This window comes from Pleurodeles waltl, chromosome 3_1 (assembly GCF_031143425.1).
Source record: "Pleurodeles waltl isolate 20211129_DDA chromosome 3_1, aPleWal1.hap1.20221129, whole genome shotgun sequence".
In the NCBI taxonomy this organism is placed as follows: domain Eukaryota; kingdom Metazoa; phylum Chordata; class Amphibia; order Caudata; family Salamandridae; genus Pleurodeles; species Pleurodeles waltl.
Genome location: NC_090440.1, coordinates 629,868,030 through 629,883,503, shown reverse-complemented (window position 1 = coordinate 629,883,503; position 15,474 = coordinate 629,868,030). Strand labels below are relative to the sequence as shown.

Below are 15,474 nucleotides of genomic sequence, written 5' to 3'. Positions count from 1 at the left end.
TTCTTGTGCATCTGGTTGTGTGTATGGTGTGTGCATGTCGGGTGTGTGTTGTGCGTGACTCATTTTTTTTCCTACTGTGTTGATCTCATTACATTCACTTTTGCAAAATCATTTTGTCCTTGCATTATTCAGCAGAGTTACGGGGTCAAATTGTTTTTGTAATGCATCTGGTTGTGTTTATGGTGTGTGTGTTGTGCGTGTGTGTGTCACTCTCTTCCCCCCCTTGTGTGCTAGGCAGGTGTACTCAGCATCGTCGTCTTCTCCGTTGTTGGTGTTCATGGTGGAGCAGCGTGTAGAAGACCATGGGGAAGACATACAGCTCGGGCTCCATGGCGGCGTGGTTGTTCCCTGTATCTCCAATGGTGAGTCCTTTCCCTTCTGTGCAGTATTTCCACCAGGTTTTTGATGTCGTTGGTTCTGCCCTGGAAAAGGTGGCAGGTTGGCATGTCTTAATACGGTGGGCGGAACATTGACTTCTGTAGGTGGCTACCGCTGTGGTGGCTGTTGTTTCCGCCCTGGCGGTCGGTGTGGTAAAGTGGCTGTCTATCTGAGATCTATCTGCCATGGTCATAATTTGGCGGTAATTACCACCAGCCTGTTGGCGGTATTACCACCACTTTTACACCAACCGCCAGGGTTGTAATGAGGGCCATAACTTATTTGATGCCTACACTTCAAGAGTGTGCCACCTTTAATGAATATTTACTAAAACTAGATAATTAAGGCATTTTGGAGATTTCTGCAATTGACAAAATGGAACACCAAGGAGTAACTATGCTAGTCAGTGAAAAATTACAAGATAAATTGAACTCTATGGAGAAATCTGTTTCTAAGACTGCTGGACTAGAGAATTGTTTACGTGTCTGCAAAACTTGTAGAATAATTTTAAGATGTAATTTAAATGTTGAAAAAGGAATGTTAAATGGTGCCATGGATAAAATTGTTGATTTTATTAATTTTATTAATTTTCCTAACCGTGATGAGGTTAAATTCCTAGCTATAAAGTTAAATCTGGTCCATGGGGTGGAAAAAATTGGACGATGTGTTGTATGCTTTCTGCTTGGGAAAGAAACAGTTCCCAGTTTGTACTGAGTATGCCGTAACAATCCACAAGTCTCATGGCTTGAGTGTTGATGTTGCGTATCATTAATATTGGAAGTACAGGTTTTAAAGAAGGAAAGTCATATGTAGCATTGTCACGAGTTTGAACATTAGCTGGTTTGTTTCTGATTTTGATGAGCAGAAGCTAAGTGCAGATGTACATTATGTGAGAGAGTACAAAAGTTTAAGAAGTAAATATGCTCCTCTTTTTGGACAGTGCCCTGGTTATGAAAAACAGGTATTATGTCCTAAGCTGAAACAGATAAAACAGTCAAAAAAAATTATGGAGAAGACAGAAAGCAAAGGTAAAGAAGAAGGAGTCAAAAAAACAAAAGTAGAAAATTATGAGATATAGTAGGTTACCAGTTGGATAACACTAGTGGTGTTAACAGCTATGCCAATTTCGTTCTCATTGTTCTTTTCTTCAGGAATTTGAGAACTAGTAGACAAATATAGTTGATCTGTAGATTTACTCTAGATGTTCAACAGGATGCACAGGAATTTATTACAGTGATCCTTGAAATTTTAGAAGAAGAAAATGTAAGCAGTGATGGAATATTTGGACTTAGTTATAAATGGAACCATGACTGTGAAAATTGTTTGTTCTTATCTACAACCAAAATTTAATCTGAGCGATTTCTCTGCTTAACTTTGCAAGACTGTAAAAGTGTCTCTTTTGATAAACTAATATTAGGAGTGATCAAAATATGACGTGCCCAGCTTGTAAATCAAATGTGTTGTCTACATTGCTTATACAGAGAAGTGGTAAATACATTATAGCAATGTTTCAATGATGTAGAGCAGATGGAGCAATATTGAACACTGAGATCACACATTTGGCTATCATCTTCCATAAAGGCGTTAATATTACATCTGGACATTATACTGTATATTAATATATAAGACGCAAACTGGATGGACAGAATGCAATGATAGCAGTCTGTAATTCAAGTAAATACTACCTTTCAAACTTCCTAATTTTTATTTATTATTTCTTCAACCAATGTTCTAAGGTGGATGAGTGGCACAATATTGGATACAGTCTTCTTTCTATGTAGATTATTACTACTTAAGACATTATTCTGCCTAACAAGGGTGATGTCTTCAATAAGATGTCAGAAAGTCTTGTGTGTATGAAATGTATTCAAATAGTTTTAAGGAAAAACATGGATAAACAGCCTTTTCTACATGTCAATCACCTCTGGTTAAGATTTCACTTGGCCTATCAAGGGGGATGTCAGGAAAAGCTATGTAAAAAGGAACTGTGGATGAATATGTTGATACTATTTCTATGGAAAAATACCTATACAGTCTTCTGTGTACATATATAATAACTGTTTGAGAGAATATTCAGCCTACCGAGACTCGTATAAAAAAACAAATGAAAAATGTAAGTGGTGGACTACATTTCTTCATACTTTTGTACCTGATATAATAATAAGCAACAAGTAGTTAGCTTATTTGAAGTGAAATATTGTGAAGTTACAACTGTGATGCATAGTAATTTTAATTTTAAATAAAGTGCTTATCTGTTTTTTCAACTCTTTATGACTGTTTTACCGCCCACTGTTCAGTGATGAGCAGCTCTACTCACTTCTTTTATAGAGAAAAAGTATACCAACTTAGAACAGTAGACAATAGAACCTAACATACGTATACTTGCCATCTAAAACAACGAAAGTTGTTTGTCTTTTGTTATTAAAAATACATTTTCTATTACAGATTAATAACCTTTAACAATTATATCAAAGTTTAACCATCATTTATCTTCTTTCTCTTTAAAAACAGATGTAAGCACTTTTTTGGCAGTAAAGCAGGTGAGTAATTAAATGTTGTTTCATTAATAGATAATCTAGACATATTCGAATGCCGTCATCAACTCACCCTTGCAGGCACTTATGCACCCACTCACTCACCCATTCAGCCCCTCATGCATCCATTTACTCACCTCTACAACCACTAACGGACCCATCAACTCACCCATACAGTCACTAATGCACCCATTGAGTAATTCATACAGCCACTGATGCATCCAGTCACTTAATCATACAGTCACCAATGCACACATTTATTCACCCATACAGCCACTCATTCACTCAGCCATACAGCCACTTATACACCAAATAACTTATCCACAGTCACTCATGCAGCCATTCACTCACCCATACAACATTTGATGCATCCAGTTACTCAACTATACAATCACTCATGCACACATTCATTCACCCATACAGCCACTCATGCACCCATTTACTGAGCCATACAGATGCTCACATATCTATTCACTCAGCCATACAGTCACTATGCGCCTAGACACTCAACCATACAGTCACTTATGCAGACAATTACTCACCTATGCAGACACTCATGCAGCCATTCACTCACCTATACAGACTCTGACACACCCTGTCACTCAACCATACAGTCACTCATGCACTGATTTACCTACCCATACAGGCACTGACACACCTACTCACTCACCCATAAAGTCACTCATGCACTCATTCCCTCACCTATACAGAAACTCATGCACCCATTCACTTAGCCATACAGCCACTTATGCACAAATCACTCAGCCATACAATCACTCATGCAGCCATTCACTCACCTATACAGCCACTGATGCATCCAGTCACTCTGCAATACAGTCACTTATGCACCTATTGATTTACCCATACAGCCATCCATTTACTGAGCCATACCTACACTCACATACCCATTCACTCAGCCGTACAGCAACTATGTAACCACTTACTCAAACACATAATCACTTGTGCACCTAGTCACTCACCCATAGTCACTTATGCACCCAGTCACTCATCCATACACCCAGTCATGCACTTATCCACCCACCCTTACAAACATGCATGCAGTCAGTCACCCATACACTAACACACACTACCCCTCACTCACCCACACAGATAATCTAACTGACACAAATAACAAACAAAGATATAACATAAAATTATTCTTTTTTTACCAGTGTAGTGGTTCTTAAAAGCACAATTTTTGTTTGGGGGGGGAAGGTGTTTAGAAGGTTTTTAGCTTTTTTGTGTTTTTTTACAACAAATTTGTTTTTTTAATGTTGTTTTCATGAAAATATATTAAACTATAGTGTTATAAAAAAATGACACAAACTTTGTTTTTAGTGAGAAACAAAAAACTAGCACTTGTGTGCACTGATCACATTTACAATGCTTTGCATAAACTGTTCACATATGTACTGTGAGAAAACTGGGCTGTTTGAAGAAGACCCCTACCTTTTTGACTCAATTTTTCACTTTTTGCTGGGATTTTTTACCAGATGGTGCCCCGGGTACTGCTAACCAGTCCGAGGGCCTGTGCTCTGTGTAAAATTAGTATGCATATTAGGGAAATTATTATTGGCAGTATCAACCTATCTATAACTCCCCAGTATATGGTAGGGCGTGTAGGTTTAGGGACCTCAGCATAGGTAGTGCTCCCATAGGTGCACTGCTGAGGTGTCCAGGGTAATTGTAAAAGCAGGCCTGCCTTGCTGGCTGTTTTTAAATTAAAATTACATGCAAATTCGACTTTGAAATTAAAAGTACTTTCAAAGTGTTAAACTACCTTAATTCTAAATATGTCTCCCCTAAGGTATGCCATAGGCGCCCCCACGGTTGAGTGAAGTGTCACTATAAGCAGGGACCTTATAAAATATGTTTTATAAGCCCTGCTGAGGAAAAATAGCCAAATTAATTTTTCCCTCATTGTAGTGACTAGCCTCCATAAACTAAAAGGGGGAGACTTTTTTTTAATGAATAAAGTGTCCAAAGGAATTAAATGTGGCAAGTTTTGTCTCAAACTGATTGTTATAATAAATGCAACAACCTCATATAACTAGCTCAGAGAAGGGGTTTTAGAACTCTTCCTTAAAGTTACCAGTTTCAGCTCTGTAGTGCCCTTCTCTGATTGGCCAGCCTCTAGCAGCCAGGCTGCCTTGATGAGGTGTGAAGTGACCTGGGCTGAACACAAAGGAAGTGCCTCAGTGAGGAGATCTGCCTCAGCAGATGGTGAAACAGGATGGGGAAAGAGTAGCCAAACTGGTCTTCAAAGGAAGGAAGGTCATTTGGAACAGTTCAGGACCTCCCCCATTTCTTGCAAACCCAGGCAACCAGGTGCACTCTTGATTAGATTAGGAGAGTGCAGGAGATGGGCTGTGTTAAGGATTTTTAGCCACAGCAGTGGGTGGGCTCAGCCAAACCTAACCTCCACAATTCAGTTTTTGCCATTTTTGATGTTGCTTCCTGGGATTGGTTTTTGACACACTTCCCAGTAAGTGGTCATCCTAGAGGGTAGTGGCATTCCTGTGATTGGACAGTTGCCCCTCCTGCTTTTCACCCAAGGAGCAAGGATACATTTGGCAGCAGCAATAGAAGAAGTAGAAGGACTGCTCTGCGGGACCCCTGACTTGCACCTGGACACTGCACTCTGAAGGACTGCACCAGCTGCACACTTGGGCTTCACCACTAAAGAACTTTGCCTGTCTTCAAATGGTTCAGGAAGGGACTCCCTGCTTGCTTCAGGTTTAAATAACTATAGTCCCCTGCATCAAAACCTGAAGGTACTGACCAGTGGCTAGTGGTTATTTTTGGATTTGAACCAGGTTTATTCTAGAGTTGGAGTCCTAACCCTCAAGGATCAACCCATAGCTTCTGGAACCTTGGGGTGAGCTGTGGACACCTAAAGGACCTTGAAAGATCTCCCAGAAGAAGAACCAGAAGTTAGAAGAAGTTTGGAGAACTTTTGGAAAAAAGCTCCAAAAGGGACTGAGCCACTGTGGTGAGTTAAGCCAGCTTAGCTCAACTGCGACCAGGCATGACTTACAGGTTCAACCCGCTGAAAAGCTCCAGAGCCTCAGACTTCCAGGATTTCACTGGGCCCTGCTGGAAAGGTGATCTGATGACCCTGCATCAAAATCGACTTGATGAGGAGTGTCGACCCACGTCGGGTGAAAAAAGCTCCAAAAAAGTGACAAAGTCAAACATAAAAAGATGATCGGGACTTCCCAGGTTGCGTATATGAGGAGGTCTCCAGGGAAATCCGATCAAGATTCAGCTTTGGCCCGGATGAAGATTTCCATCCTGAAAAATCATCTAAGTCCTCAGGTAGAATTCTTCACGGAGGTCTCCTGTAACGCGTATCTGAAGTGGGCTCCAGGGAGGTCGGATCGGATTGGTGACTTTGGGCCATATGTACGAACACTTTTTCCTATAGACACAGAATGGGTAAAAACCTTTGCTACATCTGGCCCCTTGTCCCGCTGAAGAAAATCTTCAAAAAAAACATAACGGATATCAGGCCCGCCGTTTTACAATTTCCATAGTATATAATGGAACTTGTGATACGGCGGATGGTATATCCATCATGTTTGGGACAGAGTAATCCCCCCGCCAAGGTTGTAATCAGGCCCTATGTCTGAAGGAAAACGTTTGACTGAGGCCTCCCACTTGCTATAGCCATGCAGGGCTGCATCGCAGTCAGCCCCAAACTTTGACTTTGCCCCAGTCTAGTGTGACCAGATTGTCGCTTTTAGTTTTTTATGTGCTAGAAAACATGAATTCTTTACAAATTTAGATCTCCAGATCCCCTTATCTGATTTCAATCGTTTTGGTATAATTTTAAAGATAAAAATCTAATCTATTTTTATAAATGGGTGTTGGATTCCTATTATGTTTTGTGTTTTACCTATTTACAATTTTGTGATTTTGTTAAATGGCTTACACACTTGTCTCCTTAGTTAAACATTGACGCTTGTTGTCAAACTACCACAGGTTGCGCGGGGTTTAATTTGCTGAGACCTAACTGGACCTCACTGGGGGTTATTGGCCTATCGCTAGATGTAGGTACTTACCTGCTCCTACCAATAATCCACTTTTCAACCCGTACAATGTGCATTTGCATTGTATACAATGTTGTTCGATTCCAGCAAACTCTATCACAGTCAGAGTAGAAGTAGTAGTCACACCGGTACCAGTTTTTTCAGTAAGGGGGTCATGCAACTGAACTCAGCCCCCGGGACCCCATCCCCTGGGATGCAGCCTAATTATTTCTCTTTTTTGGGGGGAAAGGGGCCACATGACCCACCCTCCCCAGGCTGAGCTCGACCCCTGGAGTCCCATCCCTAGAGGGGTGGTCTAATTCATTTTTTTCTGGGGAGAGAGAGCATCAGGCCCCCTCACCAGGCCAATCTCGGCCCCAGTGACATCATCCTCCAGGGCCCAGCCATATGACCAAGGTGTCCCCCAGGGCACCCAGTCATAATGTTGGGGACCGTGGAGGGAGCCTGGATTGCTGAGCGCACTTGTTTCCTCTGTCTCCCTGCTGTTTGACAGCTCTCCCTCACGGCAAACAGAGTGTTTGCTGTGACTTGGCAGCAGCTGTCAAAGCTACTCATAAGCTGCAGCAAACACCTATGTCCTGGGGGTGGACACACTGAGTCATAGCAGGACCTGGCCCTAGGGGGTAGCAGTCCCCAGGGTCATTAATTCATTCTTGAACGGGAGGGCCGCACGGTCCCCCTCCAATAAGCATTGACCCCGGGGAGGTGGTGGACCCTAGGGCCCAGGGGTCTGAAACTGACCCTTTTCACTCTTTTATTCTAGCCCCAAGGAGGTGGTGGCACTCAGACCTTTGGGGGTGGCTGGAAGGCCGGTGGGCCACCCGTATTGAATTTTAATGAATCCCCAGGAAGGTGGCGGTCCCAGGGGCACGGGACACCACGCGGCCCCTGCACATATTTTAGCATTTGTCCGGGGAGGTGGTGGTCCCCATAGCTGTGAGGGAGGGTGTCGGGCCTCCCCACACCGAGCATATTGCCTTGGGGAGGTGGTGGTCCCCAGGGTGTGGAGGTGCCATACGATCCCCCTGCATTAGACACAGAGATGAGCCTCGGGGAGGTGTGGTTCCCGGGGCTGTGGGGGGCCAAATTTTACCCCAGGCACATAATATATTTCCCCATGGAGGTTCAGTCCCCGGGGCAGCAGAGGGGGCATGCTCTCCTCGCATTAAAATGGCAATGCCCCTGCACTTGTCCCCCCCCCCCCCATGGAGTCCTTTGAAAGATGCACAGGAGCCTTTACTTCATTACTTCATTTAAAAAATATATATATTTTCAGCAGATCTCTGGATCCGCTGTGATTTGTGCTGGAAAGTAAAAAACAATTTTCTTTGCACTGGGATGGTCCCTCAAGGACCCAAGCACCAGACCTAAGAGGTCAAGGTGTTCCTACTTTGGCCCCTTTTCTTTTTTTCACTTTTTTTTAGGCACTTGGCTGAAGCTGAGTCACAACATGGCTGCCAACACTTACTGGTTGAAGTGTTGTCAGCCAATTAGATTTCAGCACAAGATGAGAGGGTTTGCAGAGCCTTCACGTCACTATATATAAAAATTTGGATTATCTTTAATATCTCTAAAATTACAGAATGGATTTACACCAAATTACAAATAGGGCTCTCTCTGGACCAAGAGCTACCTTACTGCCAAAATTGATGTCATTCTGTCCAGTGGTTCGGGCCCTAACTTTGTTCAAATGCTCTATGCGAATTAACATGGGCACCTCTCCTTTTTTACCCCCCATTTGTATCGGCCTCCGCTAGGCGGATCACCCCAAAACTTTCCAACTTTCCAATTAGCAACTGACAGGACTGTCACATTATTTGGGGGACAATTTTGTGAAGATTTGTGAATGGGCACCAAAGATATATATATATATATATATATATATTTATATATATATATATATATATATAAATATATATATATATATATATATATATATATATTTATTTATTTTTTTCTTTAAAAAAACTAATGGTTACAGGGACGTTATAGTTAGGTTCTGAATTTACCTCCACAAAACCCTTGAAATTCAGCAGTTATATCTACATTTAGCTGAAGTAACTATATCTTGTGCCTTAGGTAAATATCACATGAGATCCCGCAAAGCACAGTTTTGCCCTCAATAATTTTACTGCAAATGTTACATTGATATTATGAATGATGTTATCAGAGATGCCATAAGTGATAAAATATGTGGGGTAATTAGCAGTGTATGGCAAGGGCGAGAGTTAGAAATACCTTAGGGCACGAGTTATAGTTACTTCAACTAACCATAACTAAAACTGCTGCATTTCTATGTGTTTGTGTGAGTAAATTTAGAACCTAACTATAGCATACCTGCAACCTTCGTTTTTTAAGTGTTTTTTTTTTATTTCCTAACTATAATGCCCCTGTAACCTTTGTTTATTCAGTGGATTCTATGACTTTTTTTATGTAAAGTAATTTTAATTTTGTTACAGTATTACAACCACAGCTGTGCACAGTCTTTGGCTGTGCACTTTGTGGGTTGGCTGGAGGGACTGACCTGTGGTCAGGCCCTGCGACCATCCCCATGGAAGCACCAAACCCCAAACCACGCATGGCTTATACAGCATACTTCCTATATGCACCCAACTCCATGCAACACATAGCCTTTGGCTGTGCACGCCGGGAGAAGAGGCTGTCCTGTAGCCAGATCCCAATGGCAACCCCCATATAAGCACCCAACCTACTTGCAAAAGTGTGAGATCACCTTTCAGTACGTACCTTAAATATTTGAAGTTGAAAAGAAGTAAAAGCAAGGAAATAACCACTGACACACCTAGATTAGAACCCTCAACCTTCACTGTGAGGCTATGAGATATTAACCACTTGGCTACAGGTGACTCCTTAAGCGGTAATGTCCAGAAATACCTATGAAATTCAACCCAAAGATTTTGGTTGGAAAATATTTAAATGTTACATCATTGGGACTGTTTAACATTTAAAACATAGTAAATATACAGATGTACTACCATGTGATACAAGGATTTCAACCATCAACCTACTGAGGTACAGTCCATGAACTCATCAAAATGGAACTGTAACATTAGACCCAAACATCTAGCTAGTGTGATGCTTTGAAGTCATTCTATGGAGAGACCTTTTGAGGGCGCTTTGTTGCATTGCGGCAGGCCCAGTCCCCTTACAGCATCTCTGCAACCAAGCCTCCTGGCTCTGGGGCAGCTGGTTTTTGGAGTTCCCTAAGGTCACTGTGGTCAGTGGGGGCCAGAACCCCCTTGCTATCTGCAAAACTGTACCAGAGAGTGAGACTGCTGAGGGCACTTTGGAGCATTGCAGCAGGCCCTGCCTCCTTGCAGTATCTCTGCAGCCAAGCCTACCTGCACAGGGGCAGATGATATTTGGAGTTCTCTGAGGTTTTTGGGGCCATAGGGGGAAAAAAAAACCTTACTGTCTGCAGAAGTGTCCCATTGAATGAGACTGCTGAGGGCGCTTTGTAGCATTGCGACCAGTCCCACCCTCTTACAACATCTTTGCAATCAAGTCTCCTAGTGCCAGGACAGATGGTTTTTAGAATCCCTTGAGGTTGCTGGGGCTATGGGAGCCAGAAGTCCCCTTGCTTTTAGCACAAGTGTCCTAGAGAGTGAGCCTGCAGAGGGTGCTTTGTAGCATTGCTGAAGCCAAGTCCCAAAACGGCTGCCAACACTTCTTGGTTGGCAGCCAATCAGATCTCAGCACAAGATCTCCTAAATCTGCAGTCCTATATATCCATATTTCTTTCCCCTTTAATATCTCTAAAACTACTGAACAGATTTACAACAAATAACAAAAAGCATGCTTGCTGGAGCAAGATCTATATTTCTGACCAATTTGGTTTAATTCTGTCCAGAGGTACAGGCTGTAGTCATGTTTAAAATCCCTATTGGAATGAACATGGGGAGCCCACTTTTTTGACCCGCCCTTTCCTCAGACCCCACTTGAGGAAAAAAACCAAAACTTACCACATTTTAAAACTACTGGACAGAATTACACCAAATTTGGCAAAAAGTTAGGTCCTGGTCCAGAAAGTGACTTTTTTTGTTTTGGTGCAATTCTGTTCTGTACCTTTTGAGAAGTTAAGGGGATAACAAATTTGTATATATAGGGATGCAAGGATTAGCGACCACTCCATATCTCGTGCGGGGATTTGATTGGCTGTCAACACCTCAACCAGGTAGTGTTGCAGCCATCTTGGGACTCAGTATCGAGTCCCAGAAAAATATGTAAAATTAAAAGAAAGTATAGACACCCTGACCCCTTAGCTCTGGTGACAGGGTCCCAGAGGGAATACCCAATCCCCAAGGGCTAAAAGCATAAAAAAAAAAAATTGTCATACAAACCTGCTGCGGATCCACAGAAAATTAATAAAAACATAAGCGTGGACTCTGGCGCTTCTGTTTATTAAGCCCCCGGGTGGACCAAGTCCCGGAGGCATCTTTTTCTTAATGCGGGGGGCCTCCTAGACTCCTCACAGCCAGAGGATCACCTCCATGCTGCCCTGGGGATCACCAGTTCCCCGGGGTTATATCAAATAAATATGGGGGGAGCCTGCCCCTTCACCTGCCCCAGGGACCACCACCTCCCTGCGCTTTGTACTATTTAGTGTAAGGGGGCCAAGTGCCCCCCTGCTGCCCTGGGAATCACCACCTCCCCGGGGTATTATAAAAAAATAGTGAAGGACCCCCTTTAGCCCCGGAGATCACCACCTCCGCAAGGCTATGTGCACATTGGAAGGAGACTGTGTGGCCCCAGGACTGGCTCCTGCTATGTCCCGAAGTGCCCATTCTGGGACATAGCTGTTTGCTGTGGCTTGGCCACCTTACACTCTCGCCCAAAGGTAACTACAACTCACACCCTTGCCATGCACTGTTTACTTATCAATAATTTTATTGCAAATGTTGCAGTGATAATATCAATGATGCCATACAAGATCTCATCAATTACATAATATGTAGAGTAATTAGCTGTGCATGGCGAAGGTGCAGGTTATATTTACCTTAGGGCACGAATTATAGTTACTTAAAAGAACTCTAACTATAACTGCTGAATTTCTATGGTTTTGTACAAGTAAATTCAGAACCTAACTACAATGTCCCTGTAACCTTTGTTTTTTCAGTGACTTTCTATGATTTTTTAGCAGAAGTCAATTTTATTTAATAAACATTATTCCAACCCCCACCACAGGGTTGGTTGCAAGGCCTGACCTGCAGCCAGGCCTTGCAGCCACGCCCTTATAGCCACCCAACCATGCACGCCCTTTGGCTGTAGACAGTGCAGGTTGGCCACAGGGCTTATCTCTGTCAGTGGACCTGTGAGTGGGTGTGTGAGTATTCAAGTGGGTCTGAAAGTGGGTGTGTGAGTCTGAGTGGGTCTGAGTGGGTGCATGAGTGTCTGAGTGGATGTGTGAGTGAGAGCATGAGTCTCTGAGTACATATATGCATGACTGAATTTGTGTAAGAATGAGTCTGTGGTATTTTATTCATTTTTTTTCCATATTCGTGAATAATTTGCAAACATTCACAAATTTTTGCACCTCCACACACCTTCACCTTGACCCCTTATGCCACTTTCAATTTATATTTTTATCTCCGGGGACAGTGTTGCGTGAAATAAAAAGGACAACTGCAACTTTCTAGTCAGGTTGCGGTCAGCCAAATGTAAGGCTTCTTGTAGCACGCATATTCGTAGAAAATGCGCAGCAGGAGATATTCAAATTTATTTAAGCAAAAGTGTGATCTGCGTACCAAAAGCTAGCATTCTGCCAAATGTGTAAAAGTCCTAACTGAATTAACATGGGAAACACAACTTTTTTCACCCCCCCCCCCTTTGTCTCTGCTCCCACTTGACAGATCACTCCAAAGTTTCCATGCGCAAAAAGAATCACCTCAGCACTTCTTTTGGAAAATGTTGTGTAGATTCGTCAAGCAGTGCCAAAGATAAGTCAAAAAATGCTTTTTCTATGGAAATATGGTTCTAACTATAACTACTTAGTGGTGACCGTCTCCATATCCATATTTCAAATTTTGTAGGTTTTCCAGGTCGTAAAATAGATTTAGCGACTCATTTAGAATTTGAAAAAGGAGAGTGCTGAAAGGGGCATCAACTTCTATTTTGAACTACAATACTTTTGTAATTGATGTAGCAAACCACTGAATTGTTACCAACCCCTGAAGGGAGGTGGTAATAGCTTCCCAAAGATAAAGCTATCCCTGTTATACATTCTCACCTCTGGGAACTGTGTCAGTTGGCCTTGATGGGAGTAGGCAATAGTCAGATGGACCACTTCTTACTGCCACTGATATCTTTCCAAACAGGATTTAATTTAAAGCAGCACTAGTTGAGGAACACGGTCTGCTTATAAAAAGGTTCCTTTATGGAAATCAGAAACAAAGATAGGACATCCCCATGTTTGTAGCTAATGACAGTGGATCGGCCCCTAGGGCCTCCTTGCGACACAATAGCGTCATTTCTTTTACACTAATATGGGCCAACGAGGCCAAAATCCCTGAGCTATATTTACAAAGTGGTGCAATGCATGCATTGCCCACTTTGTAACATCTTGCACCACATTATGCTTTCGCCAGGCATAATGTATGCAAGGGGGGCATTCCCCTTTTAGGGGGGTGAAAAAATTATATCTAAAAAATCTAAATCTAAAAGATTTATTTGCGTCATTTTTTGTTTGGAACTTTTAACGCCTGCTCAGAGCAGACATTAAAAAGGACCATACCATTGCTTTCAATGGGCCCCTGTGTACTGTTCAGGGTAAGCATCAACATTTTTTCGCTAACTCTGAACAGTACATCAATAGTGTCAGAAATTCTGATGTTATTGCCCCCTACCCTGCGCTATTGTGTGGCATATCTTAAATACGGCACACACATGGTGGTGATGGGGGGGTGCAAGGGGCCACATGAAAAGTGGTCCTACATGTAATGTAGGGCCACGTTTCTTAAATCTGGCCCTTAGTATTTATTAGGGCAGTATTTCGTTTACTGTACTCAGAGTTTGCCAGGGACATTTATTAGGACATATTGATTTCTGTAGACAAACCACATCTTTAGTACAGTTTTTCAAGACCGTTTAGGCCTCAGTCACTAATTGTAGTAAAAATACCATCAACCATGTTTAAGAGTGACAGTGGAAAAACAGACCTTTACAGAAATTGCCATTTGAGGAGTTTTTGCCACAATCCAGAGGGATAAGTTTCATATCATGGAACCAATCTCTGGGAAAGACTGCGTCAATGTTATTATAATTTTTTTAAGGAAAAAGGAGGTGCTTCTAAAGGAAGAGATTCTGCACTTCAAAGTCATCTTAAGCCACTAGAAGTTACTTGTTTGTGGACCACATTTTTGAAAGCTCTCTCATGCCAAGCCTTCTGAATAATGCATGTAAACTTAAATAATCCTCTGGACTCAATGAGAAACCAACGTACGATGAATGATAGTGAGATCTGATAATGTGATCTGATCTTCTAACACAGGATATTAATCAAGCTACAATTTATTGCATCACACCAGGCTTACTCCAGTGACATAAGTAATGAACAGCTTGAAGGCTCAAAAAACAAGCAAACTCACCTCGCATGTACGGCATTGGCTGAATAACTTTATTGATGTAGACATTACCAGAGCAACAGACTTTTATTACCTGGAAAACAAAGGAACACTGTGAAATGTAAAAGAAAACAGTCGGTTATGATCAGGGTTCAAGACAGCCAGAGCATTGATACAGGCTGTCAGAGACAGATCCCAACTCCAAAACAGCCAGCCCCAATCAATCTGCAAGTCACAGTCTAACCATCTAACATCAGAACCCACCAAAAGGCATATATTTCTTTCCACACCTCTCTGCATCCCTGCAGACTCCTATATACATCCTCTCCTACCCTCACCCTCCTCCTCAATTTATATTTCCTTTACCCCTTTAGCTTTCTTATTAGTCAACTTCTTCAACCCTCTTCCAAATTGTAATCCCCTTTGTGCCCCACTCTCTCCTATGAACCCATCGTAGCATCCTCTCTATTAAAATCCCTCACCCTTACCTTTAGCCTTCTTGCACTCCCAATGCTCACGCCTTTAGGTTTAGAATGTAAATCACATACATGCATACTTGCAGCAAAAGCATTACTGGCTGCCATAAATCAGGCTCGCAGCTGCCATTGCCTACTCACTTGTTTTCAAACTTAAATACTGTGCATACATATGATGCTTCCAGCACGTGAGTTCAAATGCTTCCAGCACGTCCTGCAACCTTTTTGTGCTTGCAAGCACTAGCAATGTACTCAAACAACTTTTCAGCCTGTAACCTTTTATGGATTCCTAAATTGGATTTAGATATGGTAAATGAATTTGGAAAGGGAGTGTTGTGGGGGTGTTCTTTCCAAACACTAATTCTTATCCATACATGTAAATGATGTACGAAAGAAATGGCTGGTGAAAACCACTGAAAAGTTACCAACCTCCAAAATTGGGACACGGGTTAAACCA

At 42.2% G+C, this 15,474-nt stretch overlaps 1 protein-coding gene across 1 annotated transcript in view; it reads right to left on the bottom strand.

Annotated features, from left to right (window-relative positions):
- LOC138284401 (mucin-5B-like) overlaps nt 1–15,474 on the bottom strand; it is a 1,991,087-nt gene that overhangs the window by 1,288,429 nt on the left and 687,184 nt on the right. The window contains exon 11 of the mRNA XM_069223138.1: nt 14,566–14,635. Within this exon, the coding sequence (XP_069079239.1) occupies nt 14,566–14,635 (70 nt within the window). The remainder of the gene's footprint in view (nt 1–14,565; nt 14,636–15,474) is intronic.